The following is a 24,086-nucleotide window of genomic DNA, read 5'->3' as shown; positions in this document are numbered from 1 at the left end:
CGTAACCTCCTGCTAGTGAATGCAGAGCTGCTGAAGGAAATAATATGACGTGCACTCCATTTAGGTACTAATATACACTTTATGTACTAATATATACCTTTAAAGTTTTTACATGCACCCTTTAGGGATAAATAAGGCACAAAGGTGTAGCTTTTGAAAGGATTCTGCCCCGGGGACAGCTTTTGTTCCTTTTTTTTTTTTTTTGAGAATGTGGGAGAAAAAAACTATATTTCAGTTATTTTGTGGGAAAACTCAAAACATTCTTTGAGAGAACCCAGAAGCAAATGCAAAAGCATTGAATTATAATGTTTTCCGTCACTGTGCCCCCTTTGGGGCTCCATAGGAAATGGCTTTGGATGTACAGTAAGTGATAAATGAGGGATGTAATGGAAGAGATTTCTAAGCACATGTGTGTTTGTTTGCTAATAGCCCAACGCGCTTTCAGAGAAGGAGTCCGGGATGCTGTTGAGTGCTCAGACCATCACCTCAGAGACCGTCAGCACCACCACCACCACCCAGATCACCAAGGTACATGAAGCTATGCCTAAACCTGCAGTGACTGCTGCTTAAAGAACAACTGATTGATGTTAAATGGTCCTATTTAAGCACAATGTAAAACTTAAAATAATAAGATGAGCACTTTCTGCAAAACATAATTGCAGAAAACTATACAATACTGCACACTGCAAGTTAGGGCACAATGGTGCCAAGAGGCTGCGTATATAAGATAAAGCCATTGCTAATTACAATTTATATCACCATTCCACAGCATCTTACAAAGTTAGTGAAGATTTGGCGTACTGCACAGATGAGATATTCACTTCACTGTGTTTCTGGCTCTCTCATTCTCTCGTTCTCTTCCCTTTCTCTGCTCAGATGGTGAAAGGCGGGATCTCAGAGACCCGTATCGAGAAGAGAATCGTGATCACTGGAGACACTGAGATTGACCATGATAAGGTGAAATGCACCTACAGCTAATAATCATGTCGGCCACACAGTAGACGCAGAATGTTTTACAGACATTCTCATAGACAGGATTTATAGGATAAAAATGTCCGAAAGGCTCGGAGAAGGAGAATATGTCATCAGTATTGGTCTGTTTTCCTGAAAGAGAAAAACTAAATGCATAAAATAACAGAATAACAGATATATAAGACCTCAAAGCTTGGATTAAAAGCTACAAAACTTCAGTTTTGATTTCATGGGGCGTATACAGAGATACAGAGTTCTGGCATGAAACTCTAGATGGCGCAGTCCGATAGGTCTAACTCAGTCTGACCGAATGACATCATTATCACATGGCACAGCTGATTGGTTCTCTCCTGTATCAGTGGCCAATAAGCTCGCTGCTCAACATTCAAATATATGATTAGTGCTTGCCGTAGCAGTGCAGCTTGCTTCAGAAACCCTCCTCCTTCCCCAGCTCCACCTGTATAGATCTGCTACGAGGTGATTCGTGTACGCTATATGGGGGTTATTTCATGTATGTTATATGTGCAGCTGCAATATTTCTTACATGCTCACAGCAGCATGTTGTTGATGTATTGGCAGTAGCAAGTCTCTGTACTTGTACTCGGTACTCTGTACTGCAGCAGTGTAGCAGATCTATTCAGCCAAGACCAAATACATCAACATTGTCATGTACATTACCATGCCAATTCCTCCGAGAGTTGTCATGACAGAAATACGTTTAGTGGTCTGGTTTAAATACTGTCCTCTCGGCTCTCCAGGCTCTTGCTCAGGCTATAAAGGAGGCGAAGGAGCAGCACCCTGACATGTCTGTGACTAAAGTGGTGGTGCATCAGGAAACAGAGATCACCCCTGAGTAACTCCTGCGTGAGACACAGGTTAGTTTCCTCCCACACAACCTGACTGAATATGAGACCCGCTTCGGCACATGAACGATTACAGCTAGAGAGATTAATATTATATACATGCATTTTTTTAATTTTAGAAATACTGAAGTGATCTGCATGCCAAAAAAAAAACATCTCGCGATAATGCTTTCTAGCCGTCACTCAGCATGTTTTATTCAGTTATGATCAATAGAAGAAGCCAAACACTGGAAAAATGAAAGGAGTGAGAGGAAAGTGCTGCATTCTGAGCTGGAAGGTGCAGTTTGCTAAAAGACGAAAACCTGAAAAAATATGATTATGATGTTATTTTTTACCCTTTAAATAAGGTGAGAAAACAACTGATTTTTCATTTTGAATTAAAGCTGCTAACAGACGACTGCTGTGAATATTCAGTGATAAAATGATAAGTGACTGCAGCAAATCTACAAAATAAGATCCGCTGCAGACGTGCACATGATTACATATGTCCTCTGCAGTATAATTAGAGCATATTTTATTCATATGGCTGAAAAAAAATAAACTACAGTTCTGGATTTCTTGCTTTATTTGAAGTGCAAAAACAACTTTAGGCATGCTTCTTTCAAATCAATTTTTTTTAAATGTGTAGAAATTCATTTTAGTGAATTTCACTTTATTTTCCACATAGAAATGGATAATGTATTTAATTGTGAGGGTGTCAAAGTGATTTCAAGATGATTTCATGTCAAAAAGATTGCTGACCTCTGTTTTAGGATATACATTTCAGATCTATGATTTCATCCCATACTCTAGGGTGACCATACGTGCCATTTTCCCAGGACGCGTCCTGGCCAGGATTTCTATATTGCCTAAAATATCTAGGTTTTGGCTTTGTGTGCGTGTGCAGACCGATCGGTGTATGACATCAAAATACCATACAGACGGTTCCTTATGCTTTCAAAATGCTCTCGAGGTATTTTGATGTCATACACCGATCGGTCTGCACACGCAAACAAAGCCAAAACCTAGATATTTTAAGCAATATAGAAATCCTGGCCAGGACGCGTCCTGGGAAAATGGCACGTATGGTCACCCTACCATACTCTGCCTTCCCTTTCACTATTGCACCTCTACCAGCATTGCTGCTGCACAAATACATTATTATATCAATGATTGTGTCTTCTCGCTCTCTGCGGCTCTTAGTGTGGCTCTAATAGCACTAGAGTTTGATGTGTTTATGGCATATGTTTAAATCTTTTCTCCCTTGGGCCATACAGCCACACCATCTCCCATGATACATTAAACCCATTACAGCATTTCTGAGATTTTGTCTTTTAAAATTTTTACAATTTGACTTTTTAAAAATTCTTCGATTTCAAAATTGAGGAATACTGCAGGCTTACCATTACAAATAAAGCAAGATCCCTGAATAAGATGGTAACGATGGAAACCCTCCGTAGCACACCTCATACCAACAGAAAGAAGTCCTAAAGGAGAACCTCAGAGAATTAGACACAGACACTTAAACTGTATGATTTACTGTCACCATTAACTGTGCTCCAATAAAAAGCTCAGTCCCTTAGAAAGCACTCTAATACTGCCATATTTACAGCCGTTATACATGCTTGTAGCAGGTCGGTGACATCCCAGTTCAGCTCCAGAATTTCAATTGAGGTGGCAACGAAGATGCAGAATTTAATTTAATATTCAAATTTATTAGATATTAGATAATTAGATGATATTAATATTCAGTGTTGTTAATGCCACCTATACAAATTTTAATAAATTTATTTTACTAAATTACTACTTACTACTAATTTTATGGGCCATGAAGAACTATTTTAGTATGCTATTTAGTATGCTATTAAGCATTTTTTTTTAAATACACTATAGCATTCACAAAAAAAATTGTATTAGCCTTTATTTAATATTTTCAGTTTTCTTTTTTTAGCAATTTTGTTGTGCTTTTGTCATTTTTATTACTTTTTGTTGTTTAAATATTTATTTTAATATATATTTATTTCTATTTTTAGATTTTTTTTCAGTAATTTTAGTACTTTAACATTTATTTTTATTGCTAAGTTTTTTTTAGTTTAAAATAAATTTTATTTTATTTCAGCTTTTTTTTTTTTTTTATTAACCAAATAGTTTTACTTTTAGTTGACAAAAACAACACTGATAAAGACCAACACTTTGTTTCCAGAATCATTTATCCCACCCCAAAATTTTCAAAACATTTAAATAAATAAAAGAATCAACAGAATGTTTGGAGTTTAGATTGCTTTTGATCTCTTGTTTTGACTGTGTAGAACTTGGCTTACAAAAATATATGTAATAAAAATGAAAAACAAGTCTGTTAGGCCTTTTAGTGTGTTTGTGTGAGGCACTGGGCGTCTGGTGCTGTTTAACCAGCTGTCAGGATGGTATGTATACAGACACAGAGCTCCTAGAGGATAATGGGTAATGCTGCCCTGCTAGTTTGTTCCCACAGTGCCCTGTGTTGTGCGTGCAGAGACCCAGTTCACCCCATTTGCCCCGTCAATGTTTGCTTCTCTTTCTTTCACTCATCCACCATTATTTCCATGTCGTTCAGGTCTGCATGCCGCAGGCCATCCCGGTTGTCATCACTGACTCTGTGACCCGTGGGATTGTTTACTTTTTGCTCTACCAGAAATGCTGTCCTGTTTTGTTTGTCTTGCATGATTGTTGATTAGACTTTGATCTCACATCAATGCAGGGGGAAAAAAACGAGACCAGTCGGGTTTATGAATGTGAAAAAACAACGCAAGATCCCTCACAACCAGCCCCTTCCCATCAACCCACGAGTTCCCCTAACGGACAAACACTTCCTGTAGCAGCACATGTCTCACCCAGTCATTGCCGTCTGAGACACCACTTTCCAGACCCTAAACATCTGTCAGATCTCAAGCTACTCATACTGCAAACTGAGCGTCCAGCAGCTACTCCTGTGCAGCGTCCACAAGCAGAATTCAAAGACCACTTCTCAACACCTCGGGCAGACTTTTTCAAAAAACCTGCCTGACCTCCACCACGTCAAAGACATTCCATGACGGACTGAACCATGTTACAAAATCCTTTTCTAAAACAGTGGCTAAAGAGCAAATTTTTGTCTCAAATTCATATGGTATTTTTAGGGTGGATTCCAAAGGGATAGTTCACATTATAACAACTGGGCGGCGGGAATTTTCTAAAGTGCCATTTTGTTGTTGATTTTTTTAAATGTATTTAATATGTTTGCAATTATCTGGGATTGCAATTAGGGGATGGCCACCCACCCAAAATTCAAATTCGTCATTTAGTGATGCAAAAGCTACATTTTAAGATTTTCTTTTCTCCATGAAACGAAAAAAAATGAGAAGTTTAGCAGAATGTTCACACTGCTCTTTCCCATTCTTTTTCAAGAAAGTGGAAGACCTAAATTTACGGATAGTTCACCCAAAAAAAGAAAATTCTGTCATCATTTACTCAGTGTCGTTCCAAACCTGTATGACTTACCTTTTTGAAAGATATTTTGAGGATTTTTGGTAATCAACAGTCACCAAAACTGTTTGATTACCAACATTCTTCAAAATATCATCTTTTGCGTTCCACACAAGAGAAAGTCATACTAAATTGATGATAGAATTTTTGATGAACCATTCCTTTGAGTTCTATAATTCCATAATTTAATTTCCGTTCACATGCATTCAAATTTGACAGGTTTAACATAGATAATGTTTGAACATGCAAATAAGATTTGAGCATTGCAGGGGAAGATTTAAGTGATTAAATGGCAATTGATCCTTAAAACCATCATATGATGTCCTAGGACTTTGATTATGGTACACGACTGCTTTTTTGACACTTTTATAGTGCTCATTTTTGGAACTTTTGGAACCCTTTTTGCTTTCATTGTATGGAAAGAGAAGCTTGAACATTCTGCTAAACATCTGAATTCCTCAGAAGAAAGAAAGGTTTGGAAAAACATGAGTCAATTGAGATTTTTGGGTGAGCTGTTCTTAGTCCAGACGTCCATCCTGTTGTAAAGTCCCATATTTTATGTTCCTCTTAAATGTGAAAGTATTATTTTGTTCTCTGTGTAAAAAGAAAGTGTTATTTCCATTCAGAATGCTGGAGCAATTTCAGATGTTCTCTTGTGTTTTAAAGTTACTTTGCATATTTGTTGAAGGCTTGTATAATTCCTCTTTTGTTTCGTTGGTAACGTCGTCCTGTGTCATCATGGATTGGGGGTCCGATGAAGATGGGGTGGGGTATTGTAGTGAAACTACACTCTATGATATTTCTATTTATTTTCATCAGCTTTGTTTCTCGTTTGTGTGTGTACTTTGCATTTTAGATGCCCTGCTCTCTTAAATGCAGCTTTGATGTTTTTGTATTAGATCCGGAATCCCAACACCAGCTCCTCCCAGTTTTTAAATGGGATTTGCAGGGATAACTTTGCTCATTTTCAGTATATTTCTACTTTTCTACTAGAGGGGGCAGTATGTTCTTACCCATGAGGTCTATAGCAGATCTGCAAAGCCTTCAAAACGAGCATCCACACACAACCTGGTTTTAGATCCATTGGAATCAATTAGTCAGGAATGGAGCTAATTAGCAATTATGATAATTAATTGTGCCGAGCTTGAATCTGAAAGCAATCAGGCGGATTCTACAGCAAATGAAAATGAATCTCAGTCATTCAGTGAGACATTCAAATGCCTCGGATTGACTTTTAAGGTCACGACTGACAGTTCTGGAGCGGTAATTCAATTCTAGAAAATCAAAGTGGGAATTTGAGGATTTTATATTGTGCATCAACACTGCCGGTGGCGTAACACATACTGCCCCACGTCAAACTGACAAGTCCAGCACGTCCAGTTTTTAAATGTCTATTTTAAAATGTTGCGCTTTTATATTAGTTCAGATAGTATCCTGTACAGACCGAGGTGTTGTAGTTCGTTCAGTGTGTTGTTTTCTTCATTGTGGCACTCCTTTCCTATGCTAGTCTGGGGTGAAGAAAATAAACAAATCATACGTTTGTCCTCAGAGGTTCTCTTTCTTCTCATCACACCCCTTTTTCTTTTGCCATCACTGAAAAAAAGACAAATGTACAACATAGCACCATGCACTGAATAAACTCCAACTTGGACATTCTTCACACAGTGTCAAGAGTGTTTGTTATTCACAAGCTTCTTGCATTTTTCTTAATGCGCGTTTCAGATCTTCTTATGAGCGTTTACTTTGTGCATGTTAGTAATCATTCGTTAAAACGAAATAACTTCCTTTCCCATTGACATCGGTCCTTCTTATTAAACCAATAGATAAAACATCCTGAGAAATATTTTTCCCCTTTAATGCCCAGTTTCACAGAAATGAGTCATATTACAGAAGTAATATGGGATGTTAATGTGGTCTACCTCATGTAAATTTGATTTAATGGTTCTCATTTGCCACCATTTTATCATTTTTTGGTAGTTATTAAAGAAAAACTCAACATAGTAACCCAGAAATGACTTTATTTTCTGCATAGAGCCAGCCTAGCTCTCCTCAAATGAGTGCTGCATTTTTCTCGCAGGTCGTGGTTTATTACCAGCGTTTAGCTTGATGAAAGCAGGCTGCAGTTAATGGCTTTGATTGCAGTGGATTCGCTCATAACCCTGGAGACGGGCTGAGATGAGCTGCCACAGGTGGTGTGAACACAGTCCTGAATAAAGCAGGATTGATGAGCAAGGTCTGAGAGAAAATTGGAAGACGAATTCAGCTGGAAATCACAGTGCTCTGCTGTTAAATAAAAGAGAGAAATATTGCAGTTTTTCTTATCTTTGCTTCATACTTGCATCATGCACTATGCTTCGCTAAAGATGGGGTTGTCGAATTAATTTATTACACTGCATTTTAATGGCTTTGATTGCAGTGGATTCGCTCATAACCCTGGAGACGGGCTGAGATGAGCTGCCACAGGTGGTGTGAACACAGTCCTGAATAAAGCAGGATTGATGAGCAAGGTCTGAGAGAAAATTGGAAGACGAATTCAGCTGGAAATCACAGTGCTCTGCTGTTAAATAAAAGAGAGAAATATTGCAGTTTTTCTTATCTTTGCTTCATACTTGCATCATGCACTATGCTTCGGTTCAGTTGCCTAAAAATGGTCGGCGCTAAAGATGGGGTTGTCGAATTAATTTATTACACTGCATATAGGATTCTTTCTGGCCTTAAAATTATATTTAGCTTTTTTTGTACTTAAGACCGTAACATCATTTACATCGGGGTCAGACTAATATTCAAACAGTAGGCTATCAGACGTGTTGAAGTTTCGGATTATTTTATTCATACTTGGAGCGTGGAGGGTGTTATTTCCATCCATCCATTTCTATCCCAATTCACATTCTATTTAGTTCTATGTGTTTAGCATGTGAGATTAGATTTAGCACGTACCCAATCATAGTATGCTGAAAATAACATGACAAGGCATAATAGTAATACGAATATGTAAAACTACGTTTCCCATCATTCAGCACAAAGAACATAAATGTAAATAATCCATCATTCACACATCTGATGTACATTTACTTTTCATTTTGTGATCATTTTGTCTTTTTTTGGAAAGTGAAAACGAGAGAAAGAAATATGAAATTGCTCTGTTTTATAGTTCATTTTAGTCCAAAACAAAACAGATTTATCCAGAAATTGTATGTATGTATATATATATATATATATATGTATATATATATTATATTACAGTGCATATTATAAATGAAAATTAGTACACAACTTTAATATCGCGTCTTTCTTTGATATCTGCTCATTCCACTTGAGATTATCCTCTTTACATCATATAAAGATGGTGCACAAACACATATAAATGTTCTGATCATGCCAGCCAGAGTGTCTTGTTGGCGTGTTTCTCTTCAGTCTGTCAGAAGGGATCAGGGAGGAATATTTAAGAGCGTCAGAAACTCGTGAGCTGAAGTCAGCTGGAATTATCCAGGCAATTAGTTTTTCCTGGAGCTGTTATTTATGGGAATACTCTGAATGTTTTGAATGTTTAATCTCTGGCTGCCAATTAGCATCGCGTTAAAGGTCAGAGAGCAGGCTGGGCCGCAAGCATTGTAGCATTATTTGTTCAACCAACCAATAGGATTTGAGGCTGTCTTACTCTAAACATCAGCTCACGGAGCAGATGGATTAAACACTGAATCGTGGCACCTACAGTAAATTAGGTCAGTTAGCGATGGATGACCGGCAATATCTCACTCTGCTAAATACCATCATAGATTTATCCCAAGAATACTAATGAAATGTTACAAGAAATTTCAGATTTTCTTTAAAGTGTAGTTCCAACCCAATCTCACGGATATTGTAAATCATAAGAAAAACAATAAGAAAATGTATGAATTTTAGAAAAAAGCATGAAGCGTGGGCAGATTTTTGTAATTTTTTTTCCTACATCAAGTCTGAGACCAGATACATATTTTACGCAAGACTGTACAGTAAATGTAGATGTGAATACGTTTACATGACAACGATGTACTAAAACAGAAGATTTTACTTTTTGCGTTTTTGAAAACGTCACATACAGACAACAACGTTGTCGAAACATTTCCTGTTCACACATCTGCGAAAATGACAAAAATGCTGTATTATATATGCCAGGCCAGTAGATGGCGATATCACTTTGTAAAGAAACACTCTACGTGCCTGCGCACATACCTATAGACTGAACATGTAATATGCATGTGCATGATGCCAGTTTTTCACAAATTTGTGTATTCATAGTTTACACGGAGACGATAATTGTATTATTTTTATTTTATTATAAATGTATTATTTTAAGTTTTTAGTTTGAAAACTGGTTTTATGTAAACACACCCCTTAGATTTATCCCTAGAATGCTAATGAATGTTAAAATAAATTTTAGTTTTTCTTTAAAGTGTAGCACCAACCCGATCTCGTGATATTGTAAAAACAAAATTGTATGCGAAAAATTGTAAAATCATATGAAAATGTATGATTTTTAGAAAAAAGCATGAAGCTCCACCCTTAAACCTAACTATAAGTGGGGCGTAGGCAGATCATATGAAAATATATGAAGGAGATGAATTTATACAAATTAGCCACCAATTCGCCAAAACGTTAAATAGTTATGAATTGCAGTGAGATTGTATTTTGTAGTTTTTTTCCACCAGATACACACTTTATGCAACATCATAAATGCAGATGTGAATACTTAGGGTATATTTACACAACAACAATGTACTAAAAAGATTTGTGTACAGATGACATCATTATCAAAATAATCCCCATTCACAGAGACATGTAACTAAAAATATTGTATTATTCATGTCAGGCCAGTAGATGGCGATGTCACTTTGTAAAGACTTCACACCTGCACACATATACTGTATATTCCTATAGAGTGAACACGTATGTGCATAATGTCACCGGTTTCACAATTTCACTTTTTTTTTTGTAGTTTACAAGGAAACGATAATATTATCTTTATCGAAAACGTTGAACCTCGTTTTCATAAGTTCATAATTTTTCAATGAGGTGGTTTTTCAGGCAATGCGAAAAAGGATTAATTCGCAAAACTGCAATGGAAACGGCTTTTTCGCATTTACAGGTCACATGGTGTATGTAAAAAGTCATATGATCATTCTTCAACGTACTATAACCGCCAAGAAACACTTCACAAGTGGCCGCGCTCCAGTATAAGGGGCTTTCCCTACTATTAATACTTAGACAATTTACACTGCACACGTCTGCGGTGCAGTGTGGCTCTGATACGGTCACTGAAGCTGATTACGGCCACGCAATGCTTGTGTTTATGTTTTATACAGTCAATGGTTTATTCCAGCCGCGCCACGCACGTTTCTGAAGCGGCTCTCTTTGCTGCTTCTGTAAAGATACATGCATAAGCCTCCTTTGAATAAATATAGCCAAAATCCCTCCAAAATCCGTTGCCATGACTTATCGCGAGAGGCAAAAGGTTAAGTTTTAGCCGCATAACATTGGTTAATGGAAACGCCGTCATTTCGGAATACTTTTTTATCGACATTCAGAAAATATGCCAAAGTTTTGCGCAAATCTGTAATGGAAACGCGCCTAATGTTGTGTACATGAACAACCAAAACACACAAAAAGTGTTCAGATTTTAGTTGAAAAATGATATTGTGAAAATGCCAAAACTTTGAAAGCATAAAGTAATTCATACTTCACATGTATTACTGCGATAGCACACCCCAGTACTCAACACGGCAGTGGATTAAAGAGTTTGGGACTCCAAAAATTGCTTACTCTCAGAGTATGTACGACAGTTTTTTCGAATTTCAAGAAGTGAAGAAAAGTATGCATATTGGCATATTTGGCATATCTACACTTTCAGGTAGTCTTGCGCCGGCAGAGCAACTGCCATTGAGATGAACGGGAATGTGACATGAATGCCACATTGAATTGAAATTAGGTTCGTCCCGAATCGCATACTTATGCACTATTCTTTGACGTTTTGTAGTATAAATAGTGCGAGTAGTGTGTTCCAACTGAAAATACCAAAAAGAAAAAGTGCACTTTAAATACCCGATGATGCACTTAAATAACCGAAAAAATGAAGTGTGGAATGTTGGACACTTGATGCACTCAACTGTCACATATTTAATTACGTCGCGAAGGGGAGGGGCTAACAGACTCCGATTATTAATGACAAAATAACCTTATATAATTCATACACTACATGGTTGAGTACATAGTGCATAAGTTTATAGTGTATAAGTGCATAGTGTATAGTGTGTAATTTGGGCTTGCTTTTCCTCTTTTTAAAAACTAAATTTTAATGAAATGACAACACAAGGGCTTGGTTTTCTTATTGTCGTCATCTTTAAACATTAACAGTTCTGTTTAAGGATGTTTTCCTGCTCAATGAAGTCAGTCCTGCCCTAAAGCTAGAGAACGGTTTCTTACATAAATACTGCCTTTGCTTTGGTTGAATTAAATTATTTATAATACAAATTTGAGTATGTTTGACTTAAAAATAATTTTCTACTAAAAAGACTTTTCATTGATCTTTTGAAATGAAAGACCTTGACATAGCTGTATAAAAACTTCCTCCACAGTCCAGAAAATGTATTTACTGAAACTAAACCACAAAAACTGGTGGAGTCTTAAAAGGTACAGTAAAATGCAGATGGTCAATTGATTTAATACAAAATGGCATAAGAGGGACAGAAAATGCTAATAAAAATATATCAATACGATATATATAATTTAAACATTAACAGTTCTGTTTAAGGATGTTTTCCTGCTCAATGAAGTCAGTCCTGCCCTAAAGCTAGAGAACGGTTTGCTTACATAAATACTGCCTTTGCTTTGGTTGAATTAAATTATTTATAATACAAATTTGAGTATGTTTGACTTAAAAATAATTTTCTACTAAAAAGACTTTTCATTGATCTTTTGAAATGAAAGACCTTGACATAGCTGTATAAAAACTTCCTCCACAGTCCAGAAAATTTATTTACTGAAACTAAACCACAAAAACTGGTGGAGTCTTAAAAGGTACAGTAAAATGCAGATGGTCAATTGATTTAATACAAAATGGCATAAGAGGGACAGAAAATGCTAATAAAAATATATCAATACGATATATATAACATTATAAGTGGACCTTAGGGGAAAAATAAACTGGTAAAAATGTATGCCATGACCCTTTAAGCCTTTTAAACTCTGCATAAATTGTCAAGTTCATTATTCAGGCAATTACAAACACACTGTACTGAATATATCTTGAGCCAACCAAAGTCTGACCTACTGTAGGTTTCTTTCTACAAAACAGCACAAAAACTGCAGCAGTTTTCTCTGTTCACACTTCAGAAAACAAAATAGTTTGCAGATTAGGGTTCTTAGGCTTGTAACAATAGCTGAGCTCTTTTAGTTTCATAGAGAACATGAGCCTAGTGCTGGAGAAAAGAAGCTTAAACACCAACACACACACACACACACACACGTTGATTTAAAGAACATTTATATTTTTTATAGTGCACCTTCACATGTCTGTGCCAATAGATCAGGAAAACAACAATTTACTGAAAAGTAAGTTCAGCAAGCTGTTTTATATTTGTTTTCAGATAGGCGATATTTCCACTAGATAACAGTTTTCGTAGATTATGACCATTACAATGGTCAAATACCAACACTTTAACACTCTGCTAGTTTATCATTAAAGGGTTAGTTCACCCAAAAATTAAAATTGGCTTGTGTTTTACTCACCCTCGAAGCATCCTAGGGGTGTATATGACTTTCTTCTTTCAGACGAATCCAGTCGGAGTTATAGTAAAAATTGTCCTGGCTATTCCAAGCTCTATCATTGCAGTAGTTTAACATTTTCTGTTTAACATTTCAAAACACTTCAAATAAAGTGCGCGCATCCATAATAAAACACGGCTCTGGGGCGTGACTTAAAGGGTTAGTTCACCCAAAAATGAAAATTAGCCTGTGTTTTACTCACCCTCGAGGCATCATAATAAAACACAGCTCTGGGGCATGAATAAAGGCCTCCTGTAGCGAATCCATGCGTTTTTGAAAGAAAAATATCCATATTTCAAACATTATAAACACTTTTTTATGCGCAGCGCACGCGCCTCTGAGAAATGCTAGTCTCGTGAGTTTGTTTAAAGGAGCAAAGGAAGCAAAGTTTCCTTACTCTAGCAAAGGAAAACCAGTCTCCTCTTGGCTCATATCGAAATCCTCCAACATTTTTCTTTGCAAATCTTCGGTTTGTACTTCTAGTTCGTGACCGGCGTTTTGTTTTGATCTCTCTCAGCGTTCGTCACTAATCACGCAACACCTACGTCATCCGCCGGAACGCCTTCCACGTATGAAAGTTAGATGAAGTGAGAGAGAAGTGTTTATTACGTTTGAAATATGGATATTTTTCTTACAAAAACGCATTGATTTGCTACAGGAGGCCTTTATTCACCCTCCGGAGCCGTGTGAGGCCCGCTTTATGATGGATGTGCGCACTTTATTTGACGACTTGTGGACTGTTGAACAGAAACACCCACCCACTGCAATGATAACACTTGGAATAGCCAGGACAACTTTTAATACAACTCCGATTTGGATTCGTCTCAAAGAAGAAAGTCATATACACCTAGGGGGCCTCGAGGAGGAGTAAATAACAGGCTAATTTTCATTTTTGGGTGAACTAACCCTTTAAGTATTTATTTTTAAGGTATTATGAGGTTTAAGACAATACCTCAAAAAAAAAAATCTACTAGACAGTCAATCAGATGAATACTGTATGTCTCCTACACATAAACATTATTGTCAACAATTTGTCATTAAGTACTTTTTTAACATTAGTTAACTACATTAGTTAACATGAACTAACAATGAAAACTAACTCATTGCAATGAAAATAATGAAAACTAATTCTAATGTAATTTAATGTTAATTTTAACATTTCCTAATGCATTATCAAAGCAACTGTATGACATTTTGTGTATTTTTGTGACTTTTGAGGCCCCTGCAGTTAAGTGAGTGGAATTCAGTGTTGTAAATATATCACTGTCATAATTACACGTGCATTTGTTGATGCCGTAAAGCAATTGTCTCTTTTCGCAGAAGTTCATATGTGCTCACCAAATTAACTCCCAGAACTGATGTGGGAAAGAAACCATAGCCATGCAAGTTATTGTAGGTCAGTGAACCATCAGAATGATTTTGAAATTGACAGTAAAAGTAAAAAAAACTACATACAGTTGCTTTAAAATTAAACATTGTATCTTGTATTATTATTTAATGGACCTCGGATAACATTAAGTAGTATTTTTATGAACTAATGTTACCAAAGATAAATAAATACTGTAACAAATGTAGCCTATTGCTCACTGTTGGCTAATGTTAGTTAGTGCATTAGCTAACATGAACCTTATTTATTCTAATGTGTTGCCACATTTATATATGGTAGGCTATACATTGTTGTCGAACCTTTTTTATTTTAAGGCTTTAGTTTTTTAAGTTTTATTTGCCTCTTATTTTCCTGCTATTCAGTTTGTAAGGTCAATGAAAGGGACATTTTAATTTCTCCCTGTTCACAATGAAGGAAGAACAGAATGTTTTATCGAGGTGCTTATGAGTAGGCTATATGTATGTGCGGATGATTTATTTTGTTGTGCAGTCGATGACATGGAAGTGGCCCCTGGGTCTCACCAGCCAACAGAAACAATTCAACAGCCAGTAATGATCTACTCATCATATGCTGACAGACCCTCTCAAGAGCTCAGGTGACTACCCTGTATCTCTGTCACACATACACACACACTTTCTAATTAGAGTGACTGATCTTAAATACGGGAATCAAACTATAGTAGGAGAAAGGCTTTAGAGACTTTATCTCAAAGGAGAAATTCAGGTGCAAAATTACCAACATCAAAGTCCATAAAAACAGGCCTGTACTTGCAGAAAATGCATTCAGACTGGACATGATTAGAAAAAGGTATTGGTGTTACATTTTTACATTCTGCATGCTGTAGATAGTAGATACAGAATGCACTGGAATGACCAAACCTTCTAATTATGTGCACTAAATGAACTGATTCTCTAGAATGAATTGATCCCCCAATGCTGTGAAAAAGCATTCATTGGGGATGAACCAATTCACTAGAATAAGTTAGGCATTCCAGCAATCTGTAAGAGAAAGAGGATCATTGAGTAACCAGTTTACTATATTTAAATCCGATTCAAATCACCCTTACCAGCTGTACATATGAGAGAGAGAACGTTACTTAGGAGAGAACATTTGATTATTCCCTCAGTTTCCTTAACATTAAAGGGGTCATATGATGTGATTTCAAGTTTTCCTTTCTCTTTGGAGTGTTACAAGCTGATTGTGCATAGATAAGATCCCTGAAGTTGCAAAGACTAAAGTCTCAAAACCATAGAGATATACTTTATCAAAGTTAAGACTCTGCCACGCCCCCCTAAAACGGCTCGTTCTAACACGCCCCCACATATCTACCTCACTATGTGGAAATATTAGCATAATGCCGCCCAAATGTGCACGCAAAGAAAGAAGGCGTGGTTTCAGTAACCGCAGTTAGTGTTGAAGCAGCATGTCAACATATTCAGTTACACCAAATACACAAAATAATGATCTTTAAAAAAAGCATCATATGACCCCTTTAAAGGCTGAGAGCAAAAGGAGTAATTTGGGCATCACTACTCTGGATTTTCCCCATCATCAAATCTTTCCAGCTTGTGTGAGCCGTACCGATGTCTTTGACCAACCCGATCTCATGAAAGTGCATATAAATAGTACGCCAAATAAAAACGAAAACTCGTGGTATTGATATGCAAAAATGGACTTTGGCGTGTATATGCTACGCGATGGGTAGGTTTAGGGTTGTGGGGTAGATGCGTATCATATGTACGCGAAAACTGCGTATCATATGCACGGCAACAAATTTCGTATCATATGCACGCAAAAACTGCGTATTATATGCATGCCAAACACATGCATATCATATGAACGCCAAAGTCCATTTTTGCGTATAAATACCACGAGTTTTCGTTTTTATTTGGCGTACTATTTATACGCATTTTCATGAGACCAGGCTCCTTTGACTTTGTCTTTAGTCTAAAAACAGATTATAAAAACAGAATATATTACTCTATGATGTAATTAGTGTGGATAAGCGACAATCCGCCACACCTATTCAAACAGAGAGTTCTGATGAGAGGGTCAAAAACAGGACAGAAAATAGCCTATTACTTCTAAATTATGATGGTTTTTTTATGTTAAAATCTTGATAACATTATAAGTGCACCTCACAGAACAGTACAAAATAAAAAGAACACGAGGCAGTTCATGACCCCTTTAAATTAGCACCAAACTACTAAATGCACCTTTGCATTTAGTGAAATTCACAAATGAAAAAAGGATGCAGCACCGATGACAAATTCTCATTAAAGAAAGATTTTCATATCAATAATCTCACAATTATTTTGTGTTTAAAAAAAATGTACAGGTACTAACATTAAACAGTATAATATAAATTATACGTGTAAGTAAATTGAGTGAGTTTTGTTACTTCAGTTGCTACCCAGCACTGCTGGTGACTGTGTTTGGTCCATGAAGAAACTGTCCTTGTTCAATGTCAGTTACTCCTCACTGTGAGCGCCTGCAGCAGTAACTCAGACAGAAGAAACACGAGGAGACATTATACTGTCTGATGGCAACCGACAGAACTGTGGAGGAATAAACTAGTGCCTGGAGGTGCTAAACACTGTCTTACAAAGGCATTTTACAGTTTAATTTAATAAAGCTACAGAAATCAAGGAACAATATACTGTATTATTGGTATACAAGCATATATGTTTCAGTCCTGTTCCAAACGTTAGTGAACTTCTTATTTTTAGATACACTCTTGACATAAACATTTTTGGGTATAGCACAGTTATATAAAATACCATGTTGCTTAACAAGACAGCTGCCTATGTAGACATTAGATAGCTCACTAGGTTTTGCAGTAGAGCTTGACTACACTCACCTGAGTATGAAGAATATAGATTTCCAATTCTGTTACTGAACCTCACCTGTGTTTGCCTCCCACTCACACTGAACTCACTGGAATCTGTTCAATTTGGTTGGAATGATGAAGATGAGCAGAAATGCTTTCCCTCCGTCTCTCACTACCTGCAGTCTGAGCCCTTGAAACGCTTTGCTGCATACTGAAGCTCACATCTGCAATATCATTCAAGTCGTGCTGTTTACAGTCCTTGTCTCTGTCTTTCCCTAAATTTCTTGCACTGTAACCCTGTCAGGCTCAAAGTTTCTTTAGAATTTCAAACATGCAGTTTTTTGGGGCCTAAATGGGTAATACACTAAAAAATGTGAACCTAAAATTCATGTAAGCATTGCTTGTATAGGCTAGTGGTGAAGTTTGAAGTGATTTCACATTAAGGGACTGTAAATGTTCTTGGTATGATGCATGCTTGTTTTGTGCATTGATTAGAATAAACTTTTGATACAGTATGTAGTAGGAAACTGAAACATATTTCAAACAGTGTTGGGGAAAGTTGCTTTTGAAAAAGTAATGCATTACAATACTATCTTACTGCCTAAAAAGTAAGTAATTGCATTACTTAGTTACTTTTTATGGAAAGTAATGCATTGAGTTACTTTTGCATTACTTTTTCTCATCTGGCCTGGGCTTGCTTGTTTGTCTTTAATATAAAAAAGTTCTATTTTTGGCAAATGTAAAAGCCCTTTCACTCAAAAAGTTAAAAAGAATAAGCCTCAGGCTGTAGGAAATGTGAATTCAGAAAGCTCAAACAAACCTTTCAGCTGTGCTGCCATTCTGGATTGCATGAAGAAGATGACACAAGGAAAGAAAGTTAAACACATTCTACTCGATAACAACAACAACAACAACAACAACAGAAAAATCTTATGTTTATCTAAAGTCATTTTTGTGTATTAGTATGGTTGAACTGGGTCATTTGGTCAGCAGCAAAGACACTAGTTAATAAAATGGGATTAAATTAATTAAATAGGATATTTGTGTTATTTAACATATTTAATTATTGCAGGTTCTGCAATATTCTGAGTTTGCATTTCACTGTTTTTATACATTTTGATGAATACTGAATTGTTTTTGTTCAAGTCAGATGAGTAAACGCATCTTCACATTTAGTTTAGAATTACAGTAAAATCATGTTCACACAGCACACACAACAACGCCTCTGCACTTACTCCTGATTTCTCTCAACACGGAGTCAGTCAAAAATTGGAGTCACTTATTCGACTCCTATACTTGTAAATTAAAAAGTAATGTGTTACATTACTAGTTATTTGAAAAAGTAATCTGATTACGTAACTTGCGTTACTTGTAATGTATTACCCCCAACACTGCTTTAAGATATGTGTGGTTGACAGATCAGGGATGCGTTTCTCGTACAACTACGTAACTCACTGATTAACCACAATAGTACGATGCATTGTTGTGGAAATGAACTAGCTAGTCACGACTGTTTTCTAAACACAGTCACATCTCCGTCATTGAACCACATTAGTTCAACAATATAGAGCTATTGTTAATGAAATCACATGCAGGTGGTGGAGTAATTACTTCTGTAAATTGATTAGAGATGCTGCTGTATTGAACATGGCACCTGATGACTAATTTACTATTTTTTTTCTTTGTCGTTTTGCTTTATTTGATGGTTGATTCATCATGGGTTCCCTTTTACTTCATACTCCAGAGTTCTCTTTGGCATTTATGCGCATGTGCATTCTTCAAAAACAGTGCTTTCGCACAAAAATATCTAGATTAAAATGTATATATATTCAAATAAAATGGAAGATTTAGATTGTACTGCATGCTAGCTTGCTTATTGTGCCTAAGAGCTTAATTTATTTCCACGTCTTAATAACAAGAAACATTCCAGGTTACGTATGTAACCATGGTTCCCTGAGGGAATGAGACGCTGCATCACAAAATGCTTTGGGAACGCCCTGTGTTCACACTCTCTGAAACGTGTGTAATCCATCCGATGGAATGTCGTCACCGGCGGGGATGACATAGCGACCAGGAAGTATAAAAGCATGTGCGGTAGAGACAGCGGCAGCTTCTGGAGAGTGAAGGAAGCGCTCGCAGGGAACCAGGAAGTATGGCACGAGACGCAGTGTCTCATTCCCTTGGGAAACCATGGTTACATACGTAACCTGGGACGTTCCCCTTCAGGAACTCGAGCTGTGTTGTAAAATGCTTTGGGAACGAGTATGGAGTATGGAGGTGGGCACGCCACCATACTGACAAATCCCTGCCTACTGTGGAACGGCACAGCTAGGCTGAAAGGACTGAGGAGCCAGGAGTGGCATCAAGGTCAAGGCTGTAGAACCTGATGAAGGTCAGAGGGGTGGACCATCCCGCAGCATTGCAAATATCATGCATCGATACACCAGATGATACACCATACCTCTAGTAGAATGAGCCCTGACCCCCAGTGGTGATGGGAGACCAGAAGACTCGTATGCAATAGTTATAGCATCCACTATTCACCTGCTGAGGGTCTGCTTGTTAGCAGTAAGACAATTCTTATAAGGACCATAGCAAACAAATATCTGGTCCGACTTTCTCCACATGGCAGCTCTATGGACGTACGTGTCGACACACACAATTAAGCTTTTCCTGGTCAGGGTCACGAAAGGGAGGAGGACAGAATGCCTGTAGGCACTGGCCGTGGAACAACAGAGGGCACCTTTGGGACATACCCCGGCCTGGGGTACAGAAATGCTTTCGCCATACCAGGTGAAAACTTGAGACATGATGGGGCCACTGACAGGGCCTGTAGTTCACTGACCCTCTTCAAGGAAGAGATGGCTAGTAGAAATACAGTCTTGACTGTATGAAATCTCAATGAAACCTCTTCCAGGGCTTCAAAGGGAGCTTTCGAAAGGGCCTCTAAAACCACAGCCAAATCCCAAGTAGGCATCATTGGGCGGTTCCTCCCCAGAGACTGCTCGCCCACAGGGGTATGACGAGCAGCAATAGCAGCCACATAGACATTCAAAGTGGAGGGGGATAAACCTGTGGCAAATCTCTCTTGCAGAAATTCCAACACTGGCCCAACAGGGCAAACGACTGGGAACAGTGAACAGTTGCCATTTAGTAGCATACGATTTCCTCGTGGAGGGGGCTCTGGACTGGAGGATGGTCTCTACAACCTCGGTTGAGAGACTGGATGCTATAATAGATTGTACTGCATGCTAGCTTGCTTATTGTGCCTAAGAGCTTAATTTATTTCCACGTCTTAATAACAAGAAACATTCCAGGTTACGTATGTAACCATGGTTCCCTGAGGGAATGAGACGCTGCATCACAAAATGCTTTGGGAACGCCCTGTGTTCACACTCTCTGAAACGTGTGTAATCCATCCGATGGAATGTCGTCACCGGCGGGGATGACATAGCGACCAGGAAGTATAAAAGCATGTGCGGTAGAGACAGCGGCAGCTTCTGGAGAGTGAAGGAAGCGCTCGCAGGGAACCAGGAAGTATGGCACGAGACGCAGTGTCTCATTCCCTTGGGAAACCATGGTTACATACGTAACCTGGGACGTTCCCCTTCAGGAACTCGAGCTGTGTTGTAAAATGCTTTGGGAACGAGTATGGAGTATGGAGGTGGGCACGCCACCATACTGACAAATCCCTGCCTACTGTGGAACGGCACAGCTAGGCTGAAAGGACTGAGGAGCCAGGAGTGGCATCAAGGTCAAGGCTGTAGAACCTGATGAAGGTCAGAGGGGTGGACCATCCCGCAGCATTGCAAATATCATGCATCGATACACCAGATGATACACCATACCTCTAGTAGAATGAGCCCTGACCCCCAGTGGTGATGGGAGACCAGAAGACTCGTATGCAATAGTTATAGCATCCACTATTCACCTGCTGAGGGTCTGCTTGTTAGCAGTAAGACAATTCTTATAAGGACCATAGCAAACAAATATCTGGTCCGACTTTCTCCACATGGCAGCTCTATGGACGTACGTGTCGACACACACAATTAAGCTTTTCCTGGTCAGGGTCACGAAAGGGAGGAGGACAGAATGCCTGTAGGCACTGGCCGTGGAACAACAGAGGGCACCTTTGGGACATACCCCGGCCTGGGGTACAGAAATGCTTTCGCCATACCAGGTGAAAACTTGAGACATGATGGGGCCACTGACAGGGCCTGTAGTTCACTGACCCTCTTCAAGGAAGAGATGGCTAGTAGAAATACAGTCTTGACTGTAAGAAATCTCAATGAAACCTCTTCCAGGGCTTCAAAGGGAGCTTTCGAAAGGGCCTCTAAAACCACAGCCAAATCCCAAGTAGGCATCATTGGGCGGTTCCTCCCCAGAGACTGCTCGCCCACAGGGGTATGACGAGCAGCAATAGCAGCCACATAGACATTCAAAGTGGAGGGGGATAAACCTGTGGCAAATCTCTCTTGCAGAAATTCCAACACTGGCCCAACAGGGCAAACGACTGGGAACAGTGAACAGTTGCCATTTAGTAGCATACGATTTCCTCGTGGAGGGGGCTCTGGACTGGAGGATGGTCTCTACAACCTCGGTTGAGAGACTGGATGCTATAAGCTGTGCCCCCTCAGGGGCCACACCCACAGCTTCCACAACTCCGGCTGGGGGTGAAAGATGGTGCGCCCGCCTGTGAGAGGAGATCCCGCCGGATGGGAATCTTACATGGAGAGTATTCTAGTAGGGCTACCAGGTCCGCAGTCCATGGACGGCCCGGCCAGTACGGGGCTACTAAAGAGATGAACCCCGTCCTGGCAAACTCTCACCAGAACACCCTGGAGCAGAGCAATCGGGGGGGAAGGCTTACAGACGACGCCTCGGCCACGTCTGTAACATGGCATCCAGCCCCAGTGCAGCTGGATGAGTCAGAGAGAACCAGAGGGGACACTGTGAGGTCTCTCGACACGCAAACAAGTCCACCTGGGCTCGACCAAACTTCTTCCAAATCTGCTCCATCACTTTGGTGTCGAGTTTCCATTCCCTGGGCCTCAGCCCCTGTCTTGACAGGAAGTCTCTCCCTCAGGGAGAGCAGTTTCCCCTGGGCCCACAGAAGGATCTGGCATGCCCCAGCGCAGACCCCCCTGGCGGTTGATGTAAGAGACCACCGATGTGTTGTCTGTGCGAACAAGCACATGATGGCCTCTCAGGTCTGGGAGAAAATATTTCAATGCTTGAAAAATACTGCCAGCATCTCCAGGCAGTCGATGTGCCACATGAGATGGAGACTTTCCCACAGACCTTGGGCAGAGCGTTACGCGATGAAATGGAGCCCCCAACACGGGGCCTTGTGACAGGAACCATCGTTTCTTCCACATGTCTAAGGCACGTAAGCAACGTCGCATGACCTTGATCATGCGAAACGGGTTTCCCCTCGGGAAAAACCCTTTGGTCCTGAGCCACCACTGCAAGGGTCTCATGTACAGCAGGCCAAAAGGTATCACATTGGACGTAGCTGCCATTAGACCCAACAGCTTCTGAAACTGCTTCACAGTGAGTGACTGGCCTTCTCTCACTCTCTCAGATGTGCCTGCATCATGGTCGAATCCCACACCACAAAACCCCAACTCTTTCATGTGAGTGAGAACGACATCTCAATGCCAAACCGCTATCTGCTCTGATTGAGCTGGTTTCAAGCAATCGTCGAAAAACGGCAGACCTCGGCATGGAGGCAGTGACTTTGACTGCAGGAAGCATTCATCGAGCTTGCTCTTAGGATGCTCCTGTTGCTCTTTCTCTGCTGGCTAATCAATATTTAACTTGGCCACCGCTCCAGTCACTACCTCCAACAGCTCCTCAAACAAGATGGACTGTGGTGGCAAGTCCCCAGACTCGTCTCAATCGGCGCTCACGTCATCTTCCTCCTCAGAAGTGTCGAGCCCTATCCCAGGGCGGAGGAAACTGTTTCAGAACGTGCCTCCATCCCCAAAGAGTGAGCGCTGTATCTGGCAGGGGAAGAAGAAAAAATAACATGCCCGTCTCCATTCTTTCTGCCAGATACACTTGCAATCCCCACGATTTAAGATGCCGCTCTGCCTCGGCAGAGGAGGGACCCAAACTGCGGAGAATACTGGCGAGAGCACCCTCCTCAAAGAGTGCTCTCCGGGAGCGGAGCGTCCGCATTGAAAGACGTACACAATGCAGACATTCAGCTCCCTCGAAAGCTGAACGAGCGTGCTCCGCTCCCAGACAAGCAACGCACAAATTGTGTGATCCCTACCCGTGATGAAACGAGGGCAGGGAGCGGAGATTGTTTGTTGAGTGGAACACTGCTTGTCAGACTCTTTCTTGCCAGATTTAGCCATAATGAGATCAATATAACAGGACATACAACAATAAATAAGATGTGACACACACAGAGCGCTTACTGAACAACAGAAGCTGCTGCTGTCTCCATCGCACGTGCTTTTATACTTCCTGGTCACTACGTCATCCCAGCCGGTGATGGCACTGGATACCCTCGGACGGATTACACACGTTTCAGAGCATGGGAACACAGGGGCGTTCCCAAAGCGTTTTGCGATGCAGCTCGAGTTCCTGAAGGAGAACTATGCTTTTGGGAAGCAAACCCCAAAATAGTTTAAAGTGTCAGGATAGTAAATTGTGCATGTGAATAGGTATTTCCTGTATATGCACGTATTACTGTGCAAAACTACAATTTTAAAATTATAGTACTTTAGAACTGTTTAATTAG

General features: G+C 39.4%; 1 protein-coding gene across 2 annotated transcripts; it reads left to right on the top strand.

The window, feature by feature from the left end:
- Window positions 1-334: 334 nt before the first annotated feature.
- LOC107550648 (protein 4.1-like) lies at window positions 335-4,586 on the top strand. Of its 2 annotated transcripts, none has more exons than XM_016231982.1 (4): window positions 335-528; window positions 877-957; window positions 1,731-1,847; window positions 4,552-4,586. In XM_016231982.1, exons 1-3 carry the CDS (start codon window positions 460-462, stop codon window positions 1,827-1,829), a joined length of 249 nt encoding a protein of 82 aa, XP_016087468.1. In that variant the 5' UTR covers window positions 335-459; the 3' UTR covers window positions 1,830-1,847; window positions 4,552-4,586. The 2 variants fall into 2 exon arrangements, with proteins under 2 accessions (XP_016087468.1, XP_016087469.1); XM_016231983.1 differs by lacking the exon at window positions 4,552-4,586 and adding an exon at window positions 4,408-4,544.
- Window positions 4,587-24,086: the final 19,500 nt, after the last annotated feature.

This window comes from Sinocyclocheilus grahami, unplaced genomic scaffold (genome assembly GCF_001515645.1).
Source record: "Sinocyclocheilus grahami isolate Dianchi unplaced genomic scaffold, SAMN03320097.WGS_v1.1 scaffold404.1, whole genome shotgun sequence".
Lineage (NCBI taxonomy): Eukaryota > Metazoa > Chordata > Actinopteri > Cypriniformes > Cyprinidae > Sinocyclocheilus > Sinocyclocheilus grahami.
The sequence above is the reverse complement of the archived record's forward strand: the minus strand, read 5'-3'. Positions and strand labels throughout refer to the sequence as shown.

Bases quoted from the DNA above. Each gene is read 5' to 3' on its own strand.
- LOC107550648 (XM_016231982.1), top strand. From the start codon at position 460: ATGCTGTTGAGTGCTCAGACCATCACCTCAGAGACCGTCAGCACCACC. The intron at 529-876 runs GTACATGAAGCT...TTCTCTGCTCAG, and splicing joins CCACCACCCAGATCACCAAG to ATGGTGAAAGGCGGGATCTC. The intron at 958-1,730 runs GTGAAATGCACC...TCGGCTCTCCAG, and splicing joins CTGAGATTGACCATGATAAG to GCTCTTGCTCAGGCTATAAA.